This window comes from Oxyura jamaicensis, chromosome 9 (genome assembly GCF_011077185.1).
Source record: "Oxyura jamaicensis isolate SHBP4307 breed ruddy duck chromosome 9, BPBGC_Ojam_1.0, whole genome shotgun sequence".
Taxonomy (NCBI): Eukaryota; Metazoa; Chordata; class Aves; order Anseriformes; family Anatidae; genus Oxyura; species Oxyura jamaicensis.
The window spans coordinates 14436542-14453803 of record NC_048901.1 but is presented as its reverse complement, the minus strand read 5'-3'; the positions used below and the strand labels follow the sequence as shown (position 1 = coordinate 14453803).

The 17262-nt window shown below is 51.7% G+C and overlaps 1 protein-coding gene and 1 long non-coding RNA gene across 3 annotated transcripts in view; one reads left to right on the top strand and one right to left on the bottom strand.

The window, feature by feature from the left end:
• The first annotated feature begins 3060 nt into the window (after positions 1-3060).
• Positions 3061-17262, top strand: part of CCDC50 (coiled-coil domain containing 50) — a 42596-nt gene continuing 28394 nt past the window's right edge. For both annotated transcript variants that reach the window (XM_035334234.1, XM_035334233.1), the window contains exons 1-2: positions 3061-3096; positions 3231-3318. In XM_035334234.1, coding sequence (XP_035190125.1) covers positions 3270-3318 — 49 coding nt within the window. In that variant the 5' untranslated portion in view covers positions 3061-3096; positions 3231-3269. The remainder of the gene's footprint in view (positions 3097-3230; positions 3319-17262) is intronic.
• Positions 4195-6061, bottom strand: LOC118171268. Its single transcript, XR_004753130.1, has 2 exons — positions 5540-6061; positions 4195-5227 (listed from the first exon to the last, which is right to left on the bottom strand). It is a non-coding gene; the product is annotated as an uncharacterized LOC118171268 (long non-coding RNA).

Genomic DNA, 17262 nt, shown 5'->3' with positions numbered 1-17262 from the left:
ATTTGCACATTGCAGTTTCCTGGGCAGCCTGTGCGAACATCTGATCTGTGCATGTAGCTGAGCTGTGAGCAGCATTATACCTGACTTCTTGTTGTATAGGTTCTCTCTCCAACTGGAAAGTCAGCAAAGGCCCTGTAAGTTCACAGCTCACGATTTTCCTGCTGCCTCCCATTATGTTACATGTAAGCACAGATTTTGTTTCCTTTGTTCTTCTGTTGCAATCTCCATTCATAACCCCTGGCGTGCTTTGTTTTATAATACCCTAATCCTTGCAGGCTCCTGCTCCACTTTTCCTCCAGAGAGCCTGGATCGAACCTTTCAGCTACCTATGGAAATTGCACACCTGCTTCTTGGTGCTCCTTGCCAAGTGCTGTAACATTGCTTCCTTTCATCGGCCCTTTCTGGCACAACACTTGAAACCTCTCCTAAAGAGCATCTTTGCTCACTTGGAAAACCCTCATGGGTTTTGGACACAGGTTTGTATGGCATCTGGTATCATGAAACACCTAGAATCATTTTTTCCATCCCTTTACATTGACCAGTAACACCTACGTTCCTGCCTGTAGGATCATTATCCTCTGTCTACCCCCACAACAGCCTCATCAGTCGGGGTTAGCCTTGCAGCCATTAAGGAAACTAACAAAGACTGTTCTGCTGAAAGAGAACATCTTGATGAGGCCCAATTTATTTCACAGTTGTTATCCTGCTGACCTAAAATGACAGCATGACACTTGGAGCAGTGCCCGGTTTATTTAAGAAGCAAGCACAGAATTGCGTCTTGTGGCCTGCAGAAGGAACGGAGCAGCATGAGGCGCTCCCAGCTCCTGGTCCTAGCAGCTCCCGCCCCCAGAATCTCACTGTGGCTTTTCTGGGGGGCAGTCCAGATGGCATTGCTTTTAGCTGTTTTTAATAGTTCCAGTTTGTGCTTCACACATCCCTTCAGGAGCACACAGAGGGCTGGAAGGGCATTGTGTGGTGCCCCAGGATGATGCCTGCTGTTTGGGGCAGCACCAGATGCCTGGAAGCAGCTCGGGAAAGTGCATGGGCTCCCTGGGGACTGAGACTTGCCCAGTAGCACAGTCCCAGCCATTGCTGAGACCCTGCCTGCAGCTGTCTGGACCACGCTACTCTGGTCATGGGGTGCTTGGTCCTCGGGGTCTGCCACAGAGAGAGATGGGGCACGGTGCAAGGAAAAGGGGCTGGAGTCTCAGGCTGCTGCATAGGGAAGTCCATCTGTTTTTTAGGAGAAAAGTCACAATGAGAACAGAGTGGAACAGTGCTCAGAGAGGTCATGCAATCTCCAGACGTGGAGATCCTTAAAACTCACCTGGGCAAGGCCCAGAGTGAGCCCATCAAATTTTGAAGCCAGGGAGTTGGACGAGAGCTCTGCAAATATCCCTCCCAAATGAAGGTGATTCATGAAAAAGGAGTTAAATGTGTGCTGTGCACTTCAGCTCAAATTCTGGATCAGCTTCCCAGCTGCTTTTGTCCTGGGAAATGACATGGGCTTGTCATCCTATGAGATTAAGCTCTTGTGAGAGTTCCTGCTTTTACGAAAGACTGAAGTGTTTTCTTATCTTAAATAAAGTGGTTATTTTCCTAACTTTATTTGGATTAATCTATCCACTGCAAGGTCTATTGTCAAGCTAGCTGTTGTACAATTTGCACAGGAAAAGCCCAAGTCAGTCTAGCAGAACGGACACCTTCCATTCTTTTGCCTGGTAGCGGCAGCTTTTATACACAAGTGAGAGCCAGGAGGGTGATCTGAGATCCGTTGCAATTAGGAGCCCTTTGGGAGCATAAAACGTCATTGTGCCGTGGTGCTAGCTCCACATCAGTAACACATTTCCTGGATCCTGCTTAATTCTTTCTCATCTCCAGGCCCCCTGTGGTCATTCTCATGTTTCTGTAGGTCTTTGAAACCTTCTATAGTCTTCAAATAATTCATGCCATCTTCCAGCCTCAGAGTTTTCAGCTGAGTGTCCCCAGATCAAGTGAAGATGAGAGAAGTTCAATGTCACAAAGGCAAAGAAAATGCTTTGCATGGTGTGCAGGGCCCCGCACTGGGGAATGGCGCTGAGAGATGCTGCTCGCTGGTTTTACTTGTGCTGTCCCTCCCAGCAGTCTGCTCCAGCCCTTCTGGGCTCTGACGACCCTTCTGGGCTCTGGAGATACCCTCCTTGTTTCCAGCACTGAGACCTCAGCACCACGTACGCTGCTGGCCTGAAGTTTCCTCAGGCCCTAGCAGAGCTCACAGCCCCGCTGCTATCACAGAGCAGGGTCTCACAAGAAGAAGCGTGTTTGTTTGATTAAGGGAGCTAGAGAAGGCACGAGGAGCCACGTAATTTGTATAGTGGAAACCAGGAACCGCAGGAATCTTGACTAATTTGTGCGGCTGGCTTTGGCCTTAGATAAGATGGTACAAATTCATTAAAGGAGGCAAAACAAAGAGCTGCGTGTATAGAGGAAAACTGAGGATTTCTGGGATCAAGAGCTTAAAGATCGTGTTTGTGAATGCAGGGTCCAAGCGTTGGCTGTGATGTATTAAATGTGCTGAGTGAACGCTTCAGGCTTTCAGCTTCATTTGTCCCTTCCAGTACCTACAGGGGGCTACAGGAAAGCTGGGGCGGGACTCTTTGTTGGGGAGCGACAGAACAAAGGGGAATGGCTTTAAACTGAAAGTGGGTAGGTTTAGATTAGACATTAGGAAGAAATTATTCACTCAGAGGGCGGTGAGGCCCTGGCCCAGGCTGCCCAGAGAAGCTGTGGGTGCCCTGGAGGTGTTCAAGACCAGGCTGGATGGGGCTGCGGGCAGCCTGGGCTGGTGGGAGGTGTCCCCACGGCAGGGGAGTGGAAATAGAAGGGGGCTTAGAAAGAAATAAGAAAAGAAATAAAGGAGAAGAGAAATAAAGAAGTAAATAAGATAAAAGGAAAGAAAGGAAAAAAATAAGGGGAACAAAGATAAAAGGAGGGGAAAAAGGGGGGAAAAAGGAAGGAAACAAAAAGGAAAAGGGACGGGCTGAGGCAGCCGCCCGCCGGGCCCGGCCGCAGCAAGCAGGGGGAGGCCGCGGGCGGCAGGGGGGCGGCAGCGGCAGCCCCCGCCCCCCCCCTCCCGCCCCGCCCCCCCCCGTCCCCCCGCCCCGCCCGGCCCGGCCCGGCCCTTTCTGTCCCCTCCGCCGCCCCGTACGGCCGCTGCCGCCGGAGCCCGCCGCTGGCGGCTTGGTGCGGTGGGGCGCGGCACCGAGCGGCACGGGCACGGAGCGGGCAGCATGGCCGAGATCGGCATCGACCAGTCCAAGCTGCCGGGCGTCAAGGAAGGTAGGGCGGGGGCGAGCCCGTTGTGCCGCCCGGGGGGGGGTTCCGGGGGAACCGGGCAGGGACTGAGGACACCGGGGGACAGCGAGGGACACTGGGGACACGGGGGGGGGAGGCACCGGGGGGCACCTGCAGCCCCCGCCCGGCCGCCCAGCCCACCTTCCGTCTGGGGCTGGTGTTGGTTCTGCAACCAGTGCACATGCAGCCCGTGTTCCCCAACTTGTTTCACTTGCTGCTCGTTTATTTATTTCTAATGTCATTTTTTTTTTTTTTTTTTTTTTTTTTTTTTTAAATAAGCCTGAATTTGGCTATTTGGCTAGTCCGGAGCTGAAGGTGTGTGTGTTAGTGTGGGGAGCTGACCCCTCGTATCCCGTGGTGCTTGTGGACAAAACCCCACATCTGTCTGCTGAACTTTTAGGGCTTAGCCTTGCTCCCGTCATGTCATTAGCCAAATTGTTAATGGTCATTAACGAAATTGCACTTGGTCCCCTCGGTGCTGCCAGGGTCTCATCCTTAGAGCCTGCCCGGCGTGGTTACTCGAGGAATGAACCCGGTTCACCTCCGCAGCGGGCCGGTAACGTTGAGTTACAGCTTGCGGGAGCTCACCGGGCTCAGTCAGGGCGGCTCAGCGAAAGCGACTCGGTGGCAGTGGGGTGAAGTTCAGCCTGTCCCTGCTGAATCCACACCTCTGGGCAGCGTGGATGGCGTTTCAGGAGCGCCCTGGTACGGCAAGCTGTTGATACCCGATAGAGCTTGGATTAACACATTGTCCCCAGCAGCTCCAGGGGGCAAAGTAGGTGAGGCCTGAGCTGCGTTGTGCAAAGCCTCAGGCAGGTTTCGTGCTCGGAGCTCTGCGATACCGTTTGTTTTTGTCGAGCAAAGTGTTGAATCCAAGCTACGCCTTGGATTAGGTCCTGTCGTGGCCAGTGTTAACGCCAAGCAGGAAAGAAAAGCATTGCCTTCCGTACCTGGGGGGATATTTATTGTTCCTGACACAAAAATCACTGTTGATCCTTCGGGAAAGACATCCCCTTTCTCCGTGTTGGGCAAAGGTCAGCTTAGTCATTCATTAACAACTGAGCACGGTCCTGCTGCGTTGTTGTGGTTCGAGTACTTTGTTCTTCACTTGCTCCCCTTTTGGAGGGGGGGTGTCTGTCTCTCTGTCCACGTCCAGCTTTCCTCCTTGGTCACGGGTGGCTGGGACGGCTGCACGACAATGTCGTCCTGCTCCTTTGTTGTGGGCTCCAAAGCTGCTCTACAGGCGGGGTCGTTTCCCTGCAAGGAAAATCCGATGACCGTGGCTAGGTGCTTACTACTTGTGCTTACTTCCTTTATTATTTTTTTTTTTAAATTTTATTTTTAAAGGCATTTATATTAGCTGAAAGCATGACATCGGTGGAGCTTTGCTGGTGAAAACTGCTTCAGCCAGTCCAGTTTACTTAGTGGGCAGGAGTTTACTGCTGTAAGATATAACCTCAAAACGCTCTCCTAGCGTAAGCTAGCACTTGGTGCTGCAGCCTGCTGTTACCAAGCTGCTTTTTCCAGGCATGCAAAGTTCATGTTCTGACCGCTGTGGTCAGTAAAGCTCTTGTAAGACGTTTGCTGAAGGTTTTGGTGGTGGTTGCAATATGTGGGCTGAGCATCTCTGCCAGTATTTCCACTTGCTTCTCAAGTGCCTGTGACATTTTCTCTCTTCACAAAGCAGCTTTTGCTGGGTGCTCCTTTGACCCTCCCTGGGGGATCGCTCAGCTGTCTGTGTGTCGATCTTTCTTTTTTTTTTTTTCTTACTGGAGGTCTAATTGGCGAGCCTTTCAGGGACAAAAGCATCCTGGAAATATTATTTTAATTAGTTACTTATAAAGCGAGTAAAAGAAACTGGCTGGAGCTCTGCTTGGTCTCTGTTTGTCTTTACCTTCCTGTGCTCCGATGCGCTGCTGGAGGTGCAGTTTGGGCAGGACTTTGCTGCCTGTTTTAAATGAGCTCTGGAGCCCAGCTCAGCACCGTGCCTTGCCCCAGCACCCGGAGGTGTCCCTGATCCTGTGCGAGAGGCTCCGGGAGGTAATTCTGGAGCTGTGTAGACCTGCCCCTCTCGGGGGGGTGCATCTGTGGTCCTGCCTGCCCTTGCCAAAGGGATGAGGTCAGTGACAGTGCTTTGTGGAAGGGGCACCTGGCAGCCGAGGTGGAGGCTCAGTCCCTTCCTGGCGTGGTTGGCATTGGGGAAAACCCTGGGTCCCCTGATCTCGGTGCTGGTCTGACACCGCTGAGGAGAGAGAAGGGAGTCAGGAGGTAGGGCAGGAGAGATCCTGCACTCTGGTCCAGCAGTACTCGGCTCTTTGGAACTGCAGAAGATTTCAATGGCTTAAGTTTTTATTTAATTTTATCTTTAATAGCATAAAAAAGTATAAAGGCAGTGTGTCAGTGCCAGTCATTATAATCAGCCCAGCCACACTGCTGCCCCTTAAGCTTCAGTCTTAACAAAGGCGAATTATCAACCCCACCTGTGTTGCGAGAGGCACAGCAGCACTGCTCACCTTATGATTTCTATTTATTGTCTGATTTGATTTCCTGAAGCTCCTGATCCATACTTTAAAATGCTGCTGGTTGTTTCCCAAACGTGGTAGCAGAAGATGCACCTCCAACTGCTGCCACAGGGTAACAGGGGAGAGGCTGGAGTTGGTATTGACAAGGCTGTCTCGGGGACAGGCAGACTAGCTTGCCTTAGTAGACACAGAATAAAAGTTTGCTGTAAGCACCCATCTTCCTCCCAGGCACAGCACCTTCCCTTTGACTGCTGCAGCTTAACCTGACCTTCACTGAGACTCCTGCAACAAAAGCCTACTGGCTGGGAGCGACAGACGGACGGGTGCCTCCAGGAACAGGCTGCCAACCTTGTTGGCTTATGGCAGGGCTCGCAGCGTGTGCGCTCAGCTACGCGATGGTGGAGGGAAGGAACTCAACGTCTGTCGGAAATGCACGTGGGTTCAGAAAGCTTCGATGGCTGGCACGGTATCCGGCGAGGAATGTGTGGGGATGGATTCTGCTTTGGGATTTGTCAAGGGGGTGGTGTTGAGGGGTGAGCTGTCAGCCGTACTCGTGTGAAGGAAAGGTTCAACTTCAGCTGGTGTCAGTGGGACAATTTGAGAGCGGCTGACAGTCAGCCAGGTCACTGTGAAGCCACCTGCACCGTGCCCTTTGGCTCCAGCTGATGTTTTTTTTTTTTTTTTTTTTTTTCATGGAGCCTGATGTGCAGTGTCACAGCTCTCTGCTTTGTGACTTCCTCTGAGAAGTGCTCTGAAAAATTCAGGCGAGCTGGATGGCTCGAGGGCAGCAGGGCGGTGGAGGCTGATGGGATGTGGACACAAGATTTTCTTTCTAGGTCATTGGTTCATGTCCAGCTCTTCTAAGTAATAGGAGGTCTGTTTTTCCAGTGTGCATGAATTCAGTAGCTGCGGCTGTGGTGCTCATTTTGCCTCTGGTTAAAGCTGGGTGAAAGTTTTATTATGCATTCAGTTGTTCTGGGTCTGCAGCACTTGGCAGAAGAGATGGGCAGGATTAGCATTTCATGCTCGTGGCTCCAGAACTCAGCTCTGAGCGAGCAGGTCTGCCTCCTCCCACCCCTTAAATCCTCGCAGTGTCCTCCTTGAGCTGCCATGAGCATTGAACCAAGGCAAAAAGATTGCCCAAAAGCAGTCTTTGGCAGAGAGAAGCTGCCAAACTCACAGCGATGCCTTCTGCAGACAGGTATTTCCTTAGTTACTGACTAGCAGAGAAGTTCTGGGGCCGGAATAAAGGGTGCACAGCTTGTTTTGTCCCGACTCCTGGAGGTGGCCAGGAGGCAGACGGAGTTCACAGTACCAGGACGTTGGCTGGTGCCCATTGCTGCTGCCTGAGCAGTGCCTTGCAGAGAGCATTGTGTTTACTGTGACCATGGGGCTCTGTTTAATCTTTAATTTCCCGTGGCTGTGAGGAAAGTCAGAGAGCTTGTGTGTGCCAGGAGGAGTTAGAGACGGCAGGACAGGCCCGTTGTGCCCTGCAATGGGACTGCACGAGGAAACCGTGCTTGGGGAAATGCTGGGCTGTGCCTTGGGACTGCGTGAAATGCCTCTGCTCTGCTGGAATTAACCTTGTTTTTCTTCTTCTTGAAAGATATCCAGCTCACGTGAATGTGGCAGTTTATGGATGAGGTGACATGTCCCCTCCCTGCTTCCTTGTCCCCTTCCCAGTGTGCGTGCAGCTGGCCAGCTGCTGAGCGCTGGTTTGAAGGCTGAAAGGCTGCGGGAGGTGGCTGAGCTCTGCCAAAACTGCTGTAAAACTTCAGAACTTTAACTCCGCTTTCTGGCATCGTGCTTGCTGCTGACCTGTCCTTTCGTCTTCCTCTGAAACGACAATAAAGGTGTTTGCCTGTCTGCTGCCCCTGCCTTGCAGTGCATTAGCGGTCCTTTGCTGGGCATTGCTGCCTGGGAAGGCAGGGCAGAGCCTCCCACAGGGATGCTCGGTGCTGGATGGCTGTGGGCCGCCGGGAAATCTTGTGGCACTTCATTTATATTTCCATTTTAAAAACAGAAATTGGGCCCTTTGCATAGTTTCTGTCTTAGTATGTGAAAAGGCACCATGCTGCTTGTTAACACTATAAGCACCATAAGGCCTTGGTGCAGTATTGCTGCTGGGAGAGCCTGTTAGGAGGGCTGTTGTGAGCCTCGTATTCAGCAGAGGAGGCCCGGTGCTCCTAAAAAAGTAACCCTGGGTGTCCTGTATTTTAAGCCATCAGTGCTCGTCAGAAGCGTTACCATCCATGGGGAGAAAGGTGTGGGTGAAACCCCGCTCAGAACCACTACACAACCCTTCTGTACCCGGGTGGTTTGTGTCAGGCTCTGGAAGCTGAACCACTGATTATTTTAATTGCACGCTAGCCCACAGTGCCACCGCCACGCTGCTCTGCCAGCCCTGTAAGAGTGGTGTGAGCTCTTCGACTCAGGGCTGTGCTGGTGGGGTTTGCTCTGCGCGTTCCTTGCAGCCCTGCCTGTGGTGAGTGCTGTTCAGGACAGAAAGTCGAGGTGGGTTAGCAGGTGACTCACTCTTCTTCACTTCTCTTTTCAAAGGAGGTTTTTTAAAAAACTGCGTGCAGCAAAATGCTGAGGTCATGTGGGTGCATGTGCGTGGCTCTTAATTTCGCCAGCCATTCTGCTGAACCGAGTCACTGGTCGGAGGAACGGGCTACAGAGGAAACTTCTGTGGGCTAAATATACGATGCTCAGTCAGTGATGATAGAGGGGAAATACTTGAAGGCACTGTGAAACAAGCATACCCAGCATTGGCTACTTACAATGAGAAAGGACGAAAGGCTGGAGCATGCCACAGCCTGAGACGTCCCTTGTAGAGGGACTATCACTGCTGACCTCTGGCTTGGAGGCAGACTTCACCAGCTCGGGGGGAAAGCCTGTACCCAAATGCGTGGGCACACCTCAGGGTGGCTTGGATGGAAAGCCTGATGCACATCAGGATGGCTTTTGGTCTGCGGAGGTGTCTGAGCTTATTGGGTGTGCCTGCTGCTGGCATGGAAACCTTACCTGGGGCATCCTGGTGGGAGGGAGCTTCCCTCTGCTCTGAAGCTGGTTTTATTCTGGAGTGCTGGTGGGGAAGTGGGGATTTATGTCCTAAATTCACCAGTGTCTCTTGTAGCCATCTCCAGTGGGGCTGGGGCGAAGCAGCGGAGGACAGCAAGGAGAGTCCTGGGACTTTTCCAAGCCACCAGGGTGTTGGCTGTTCTCGTGGCGCGCAGGGAGCGCCGCTATTCACATGGCTCTGCTGTCCTGCAGGCCTTTCAGCCGGCGCCAGGTTTCCGAAGGAAGTTGGTGTTGGGAAGAGGCTGGGCTCTCCTGACGTAATTCGCAGTGCTTGAGGGACTGGGTGCTTGGCTGGGGCTGCGTGGCCCTGCCTGTGCTCCCCACCACCCTGATCCTGCAAGGAGGAACAGGCAGCTCTGCCTCCAGCCCAGCTACCTTGTGCTCCAGGCTGTTGGCAGTGTCTAGAGCGTCAGATCTGGCCACGCAATAGGTGAACCTATTAGGTCCTGATTTTAGTCTTTTTTTTCCCTTCAAGCTGTGTGTATACGCTACCACATTTTTCCCCCCTCCAGGCTGTGTGTATACAGTACCACCTAAAGGTGATTTAGCCCTCGAAAGGGAAAAGAAAAAAAAACAACAAACCTTACTTCTGACTGTCTTGGAGCTTGTTTTGTGCTCTAAGAGCAGGCATGCGAGGGAATCGGGCTGTCAGCCTTACAAATGCTTCGCAATGTGCGAGAGCTGGACGCAAATGCCCAGATGCAGTTTGCTCCAGGTTTGTGCTGCAGGCTTCGTCTCCCTGCCCGTCTGCCCCAGAGGCTGGGGCCGTGTTCTCACCCTCCCATACTGCTGTTTGTAATCTTAGCTGCTGAGGGCAGAGTGCCAGCACAAGGCTCTGACAGGAAGGGGGAAGTGTATTGTTAGTGCTGCAGCTCTACTGACTTGTGACTCTTTTACAGATGGATGCAGGAGTTTGACTGATCCGGGGCCAGCTTTGGTACTCCATGTTCTCCAGAGCTGACTAATAAACGAGGAGATCTTAAATGTGGGAAGTGTGTGTCGGGGAGGGGGAGAGTACCTGAGAGGGGCTGGCAGAGCAAAAACAAACCAAGGAAAGGGTGTGGGGGGGTGCTGGAAATGAAGCAGAGTATCCCTGACCTGTTAGATACAAGACGGCTGTCCTCACAGGGCAGAGAAGGCTCATCTGCAGCGTGGGTGGCAGGCAGGAGTGCTCCTTTCTAGGAAGAAGGAAGCTCATAGGAATCTACAAGAACCAGAGCTGGTGGCAGCATCCCTTCAGACACCTTCAGCTTCGAATGCAGCAGTTGGCCAGGTTTCCAACAAGCCCAGGAGGATGCCCTGAGGCCCATCTTGCTAGAGCTTCACTTCTCTTGGTATCAGATCCAGATGAATCAAAATTGCATGCTGATGCTGCCGTCTGCCCAACTGCAGCTCTGGTTTAGCTACGGGCCTTGGAGCAGTCTCAGGTTTGTCTCTGGTCACCTGGACGTGGAAAAGAAAGTGGCATTTCTGCTGCTTGTTCCTCTAAATGACAGCAGGTCCTCTGGAGTGTAAAACCACAGTGAGGTTTTAAGAGGAACTAGAACTCTTCTTGGCACTTGGCACCTTCCCGTGGGTGTTAGCTTTTCAGAAGTTAGTCTTGCGCAGCGAGTATTGGAAGGGTATTGAGCAGTGCCTCTCTGAATCCCATCTTCCTTGTCTTTTCTGCATTATCTTTTAGGGTTAAGCTGGAAGAGAAGCCTCAGAAAGCTGACAGTTTCAATTATCCTGGCTCCATCTCTCTGGAGCTGCTGTGTGAGCTTATTCACTACTGCCTAAAACCAGGGGTTTAAAATGAAGCACCCACAGTCCAGGGTGCTGTGGCTCCTGAAGCCACCCCAAAGCACAGGGTGGAACTGTCAGCCCTCTGCAGAGATGCTGCTGCGCTGAGCAAGGGATTTAGGCTTGCATGGAGCAAAGAACAGAAGTTTTGCCTGTCTGGGAAATTAGTGTGTCCTCCCAACAGTTTTGTGTAGTATGAAATTGCTGAAAATGCTGAAGTGAAAGCTACTTAACAAATCAAAGTAAAATACGGTAATCGCTGTTGAGATGGATGTGGGGGAGAGGAGCGTATACAGAGCAAATCCCTTGAGATGCGAACTCCATGCCTGAGCAGTTTTCTGAGTGGGTGGCTGTTCAGAGTTGTGCATGAGAGGAGACTGTTTTTCTTTTTCCTTCCCTTACACTGCTTTAAATGAGTGGTGTTGGGCTTAGAACTAAAACTGCCATGACATCCTGTTTGGGGAGGAGAAGAGAGAGAAGGGGGGAGAAAAATCACACACACACAAAATCCTCCTGAGAAGAACAGTGTCATATGATCTGTGGGACAGCACTGAAGGCATGGTTTACAGCTATAATAGTGTTTGTGGGGACATCCGTATGAGCCAGGGATTTTGATCGGGACAGCGGTATTTATTTTGCTATGCCCCACGGTTGGGGGCGAGGGTTTGCTTATAGGGAAACTTCTTTCTACTTTCTTCTGCTTTCTACTTTTAAGGTGCCAAAATACTGTATGTGTTCAGTTTCTCCAATGTGCCTGCACTTGTGGAAAAGGAGGCAGCTGCAGTAGCAGCAACTGGGGGGGTTTTTTTGATTCAGAGTACTTCAAATCTGCGAACCCAGCAGAACCTGGCTGGAAGGACTGAGTTTCTGAAGCATGTGTCAGTAGTCCTGAAGGCTCAAAGTCATTATCAAGTACGTGTACAAGCTTGAAGTGCTTCAGCTTAGTATTTTCTTCTGAAAATGAAGGACGTGGTCTTTAACATCCTTGACCTATGAGTTGTGTCTTAAGCTTGAGGGATAAAAAGAGTTGCTCTTATCTAGAAAGTTATCTAGAAAGACTGCAGGTGAAACAATGTAGGGTGGAGTGAAAAAGATGTCAGCCTTCTGTAATAAAGGCAGAACAGTAATTTGGATTTTTTTATCAAGTTTTGTGGTGGGGCATGGTCTAAGATGACCTTCTGAGGTCCCTTTTGGTGCTACTTTCTGCAGTCTTACGTATCTCCAGCTTCCTGTTTATGCTGTGCAAGCTCATCACCTTCTGCTTTGGAGTGCTCAGCAGATGCTATCTCAGCTTGAGGACTGTTCTACAGCACACTTCACAGGCAGGTTTAAAGGAGAGAGAATGCCAAGGCAGTGGCCTCAGAGAGGGCATTTTGTGAAGGGAGGGCTGCTGATTTCCATTTCAAGGCAAGTTAAAAGATCGACTCATGTTCTGAAGGTTTGGTTCGAAAATATATGTGGTCTTCCTTTCAAAGCGTTGTTTGGGCAGGTGAAAGCTTATTGTTGAAGATAGGTGCAGGCAGAACACAAACCTCTCCTGTCCTTGGCCACAAGGCATTAGCTTTAGAGCAGAGAGGATAACCAACCTCCTTCCCAAATCCCAAGTTGTTTTTAGCTTCCATGCCAAGACTGCCAATAAAAACAAAACAAAAAAACAACCTATGGTTCTGTGGAGATATTTCTTGCACTGCATGTTTGCCCTTTACAAAGGGAGGCAGAGACCTGCTGGTTTGGGTCCCAGTGGGGTTGCCCAGCCTCCTCACGCTGCCTCGTAGCTCCCGGCTGTGCACAGCTGTGCTGAGGAGCAGAAATCCCTTCCCCAGGCTGCCCTGCCCGTCGCCCAGGGGCCAGCTTCTCCCTGTGCCAAGTCTGATTTCCTTGGCATCGTCCACCCATGCTGATCAAGGCCCTAGGAATGCCGTCTGTAACTCCAGCCCCGGCAGCCGAGACGTGTCCTGGCCAGCCCGGGCACCACGTGGATTAGCACGGGCTCAGGGATCTCCTGGTGCCACGGGAGAGGCAGGAAGGAAACGAGAGGCTTTGCTCGCTGCTGGCTGGAGGTGAGCGGGCGATGGATGTCCTGACTCCACGTTTCCTCTGGAAGCTGCCCCCGGTTAGCCCCTCGCCCCTGGCTGGGTGCCTGCTCAGTCAGGCTAGCTGGGGTTCAAGGAAACGATCTGCAGGCCTTGGAGCACTTGCCTAGGCCAGACCAGGCCCTGCTGATAGGAGTCCCTGAAGTCCCAGCTTTTCTTTCTCATCTGCAGTTTTTTTTTTTTTTTTTTAACAACTCAGCATCTTCCTGAGGTCACTGGCTTGTGCTTGCTGCTCTCCACTTAATCGGTCAGCTCTGCAGGCCTTATAAAGTGGTTTTAGCTGCTGAAACTGTTTTTTCCTGTGCCACTTTTGCCCCCCCCCCCCCCCCCCTCTTGTCCTTCGCTTCAGGATTCAAAAGCTGCAGATGTTCTGAGCTAAGCGTGACTCACACCTTCTCGTTTATTTTATGAATTATCCAGCGCGTGATGTCAGTGGGGAAAATGTTGGGAGTGGAGGGGGTGGGAGCAAGAGATGGGTTTTTTAAGGCCCGAAAGGAAATACTTGGAGCATGTGTGTGGGCCCTGGGGCGCTGTTATTAGGGCAGCACACACCGAGGCGGCCCTGGGGCCCCTCAGCTGGTGGCAGAGCGTGCTCTGGGCCTTCAGGCACGGGTGGGCTGCGTCTTGAGGAGCTGTGCTTGAGGAGCTTGTGGGGTCTGGCCCCTTCCAGAGGCAGTACACACTCGTGGACTGGACTTTACCTCTGTCACATACCTCCGTACAACATTGAAGGCTCCTTCGCTCCTCTGGTTCGTTCACCTCTCTCCCCTTGAAGCGAGGCAGATGGCAGAATATAAAAAGGAAAAGGTTATTTTGTGAAATTTCGTCAAGTTGTACCTAAGGGAGTATTTGCAGATGTGCTTCAAGAGCTTCAGCAATGCTTCGAAAGGCGTATTTTGGGGCTGGACACCTACCAGTGAAGCAGGCCTGTGCACAGAGCTCGCAGGGAGGCTCTTTGGGTCCCTTCAGCGAGTGAGCTCCCTCGTGGGTGCTGCTGCTGCACAGGGTGATGCTTCCAGCCATACTTCTGCCCTCCTTCTCCTCTGCTGGCACTTGTGGCTGCGAAAGCGGCTGGCATTCCTGGGCTGGCACCTCCGTTGTTCACAGCTGTGCCAGGAGAGCACAGCCCAGGCCCGCTCCCTGCTGCGGCAGGGCAGATTGGCTTAATCAGGCTATGGCAAACCTGTTGTTAATGTTTCATGCTTTGCTGGGCTTGCCACTCAGAGCTGCACTGATTGCACCCCTGCTGCTTGTTTGGCCGTCTGGTGGCTCATAGCCAGGGCCCGGAGATGGGAAATCAAGTTAATTCGCAGCGGTGAATGTACATTAATCTTACCTTTTCATTTCTTAGCCGTGCAATTAGGGAATAGGGGAAGAGATTTCTTTCCCCCACGGCACGAAGCCTCTCAGAAAGGAGGAACTGTGAGCCTGTTGTCCTTGGGGCCGTCCTATTTCTCAGCACGAACCCGGTGCAGGTAATACCCAGTAATGAGTACTGGGGCCAGGCTGAGGCTGGGCAGGGGGTGAGGGTTTGTGTTGCTGAAGCTTTGTTTCAGACCACGTCTGACCTGTCTGCATCTCCTGCTATTCTGAATTTCCCTCATCGCTGGATGCCTCCTCAAGGAAGGAGGGTTGGCTTTCTTGGCCTCACCTGCATTTGCAATCATGCTTGACTCAGTGCCATGAGCACTGGGTCCAGTCTTAAGGGAGTGCTCTGCACTTGCCATCACCCCAAAACTTGGTAGGGAGCTCCAGGTGTCCCCGTCTCTTGCCACATGTCTGGCTGACAGTGCTCCATTGTGTTCGTAATGGGATGTTCTCATCTTCCTTTGCACATTGTTCTTAGGCTGACGAGACTTGGAATAATGTGCTCAAATGAGTTAGAGGCAGCCAGTCCAGCCAAGTTTCTGGTGGTGATGAAAGGTCTCCTCATGCCTTCTGCCCTGCCAGCAGCTTCAGCAGCACAAAGCGAGGGCTGTGTGCTCCAGTTGCCCGTTTTTGGGTTTAGAAGAGCAGCTTAACATGGTGTCAACATGGCCAAGTGGCTGCTTCAGCAATGTGCAAATGAATCCACACGTGTGAGCAAGTCCAAGGGCTGCTGCTGCCATGCAAGCTTGCTCTGCTTGCTTTCCTTTGTAAGCTGGGGGCAACATGGAGCCCACACACCTGGGGGCCTCCTGCTTTCCAGTGCTGCATGCCTCTGCTCCTCAGTGTGCACAGCGGGAATAGCCATCCAGTTTCCCTCTTCTCTACTGGATCTTGGTGGGATAATCATCCTGGCTTTAAGGCACAGCCCCTGTACTCACGCCTAGGCCCTGCTGCTTGGTGGCATGTCCCAGGGCACTGTCCCTGCTCACTTCATCCCCATGCAGACAGGGTGAGGTGGTGGCCGAGCACAGCCTGGAGCCTGGGTGCTGCCTGGCTGTGTTAGGGGTGGCAGCAGAGCAAGGCAGCTCTGGGCACGTGCTGGGAAGTGCACGTGGTTGTGCCCTGGGCCCTGTGTGCCTCCTGCCCCATGGTGCTGAGCTGTGGGTGGCGCAGACCCGTCCTGGAGATGCCAGAGGGAGCCTTGGGCCCTGCTTTACGTCTTGTGCATCCAGCAGCTTTCAGCTGTGGCCCGTGGGAATTGAGGACCAGAGGGCTGTGTGGTTTTGGTTTTGGAGATCCGTAGATTTCTTCCAAGAGATCTCTGGAGGAGCAGCTAGAAGCAGGCCCATCTATACAGTACAACAGTATATGCACTTGGCCTGTTGTTTAATTGGTCCATTCGTGCTTTAGAAAGTTTTTAGTGAGCCATCGTTCAGAAAAAGGTTAAAAGTCCCTGCTGTCTTGTAGGAATGAGGCTCACAGGAGGAGATGAGACTTTTGGAGGGTTGGTGCAAGGCTGTTAAGAGAAGAACAGTTGTGTTTTACCATGGCCCTCTGCTTTCTTACCTGCACACCAAGCATGTTTCCATCATCGTGTTTTTCCCCAAATAGAAGAGAGTAGCTGGGTGTGGGCAGAACAGAAAAAAATCTGAAGTCGTCTTCCACATATGTGCCTCTCCGGGGAGGGGAGGATGGAGCAGAGATCTGCCAGCACCCTCGGCATTGTGACCAACAAGGCAAAGCTCTCCAGTGCGATGGGGAGCAGAGCAGTGAACGGGCCTGTGTGGAAAGGAGCTGGGAAGGGCTGGAATGTGGTTTCACAATCTTTGCATCAATCTTTAAGTATGTGGCTCTGAAATGTTTGTCCTTGCTCCTGTGCTCCCTTGTCTTGCTCGTACAGCTGTTCATGCAGCTGTGCAATGAACTCGCTCACAGACCTTTTGCAGTTAAAAATAGCACTTCCCTCTTTTTTTTTTTAATTTTTTTTTTCTTTTTTTTTATTGGTGCTGTACTGAGATGCCTTTGCTTAGCCCTAACATGATGGCAGGGCTGAAGCCTCCGAATCGGAGGTGCCCTTCCAGCAGGCTGGATGATACTCATGTAAACAGAAGAAGGTGTTTTTTTGTGATCATTTTGTGAAGCTGCAGTAGTATTAGGGACCACAGAGATAGTTTCTTTGGACAAGATCTGTCCCCATGCCCTATCCCATAAAAATGAGTCTGTGAACCCTGGGTACGCCAAAGGCCAATTGCAAGAGTTTTGGTGCTGCTCAGTATCCTCTGTTCAGTATGTCAGTGCTGTTTAGTATCCTCTTTCCTTTTTTTAAAAGAAGTTGCAATAAAAAGAAGGCAATGACAAAACCTTAATTGCACCATCCAGAATTATACACGCTTAAATAGAGTCACTATGGGATTGTATGACCACAGTCGTCCTCATCTCCACCCTGCTGCCTGTTCTTTCCCCGAAGCACTGTTTTTTGACCTGAAGCTGTGATGGTTTTACTCGAGTGGGCAGCCGAGCTCCACCACAACCGCTCTCTCACTCCTCCCCTCCTCAAAGAGGAAGGGGGAGAAAAGACAACACAAAGAGCTCGAGGTTTGAGATGAGAATGATTTAATTAAGGAAAGGGGAATGGGGAGAAAGAGAAACAAAAGAAACAACAAGGCCGCGCGGAAGCACAGAGAGAAAGAAAAAAAAGTTATTCTCTACTTCCCATCAACGAGCGATGTTCGGCCACGTCCCGGGAAGCAGGGCCTCAAAACGCGTACCGGTTGTTCAGGAGAGACCCTCCCCCATGAGAGCCCCCCTTTTATTGCTCAGTGTGACATCAGGTGTTATGGAATATCCCTTTGGTTGGTTTAGGTCAGCTGCCCTGGTGATGTCCCCTCCCCATCAATTGCCCACCCCCAGCCTGCTGGCTCTTGGGGGCCTGGAAGGAGTTCTGATGTTGTGCCAGCACTATGCAGCAATAGACATAACACTGGAGTGATACCAGTGCTGTTCCAGCTATGAGTGCAGAGCACAGCACTGTGTGGGCTGCTGCAGGGAAAGGTGACTCCATCCCAGACAGACCCAACACA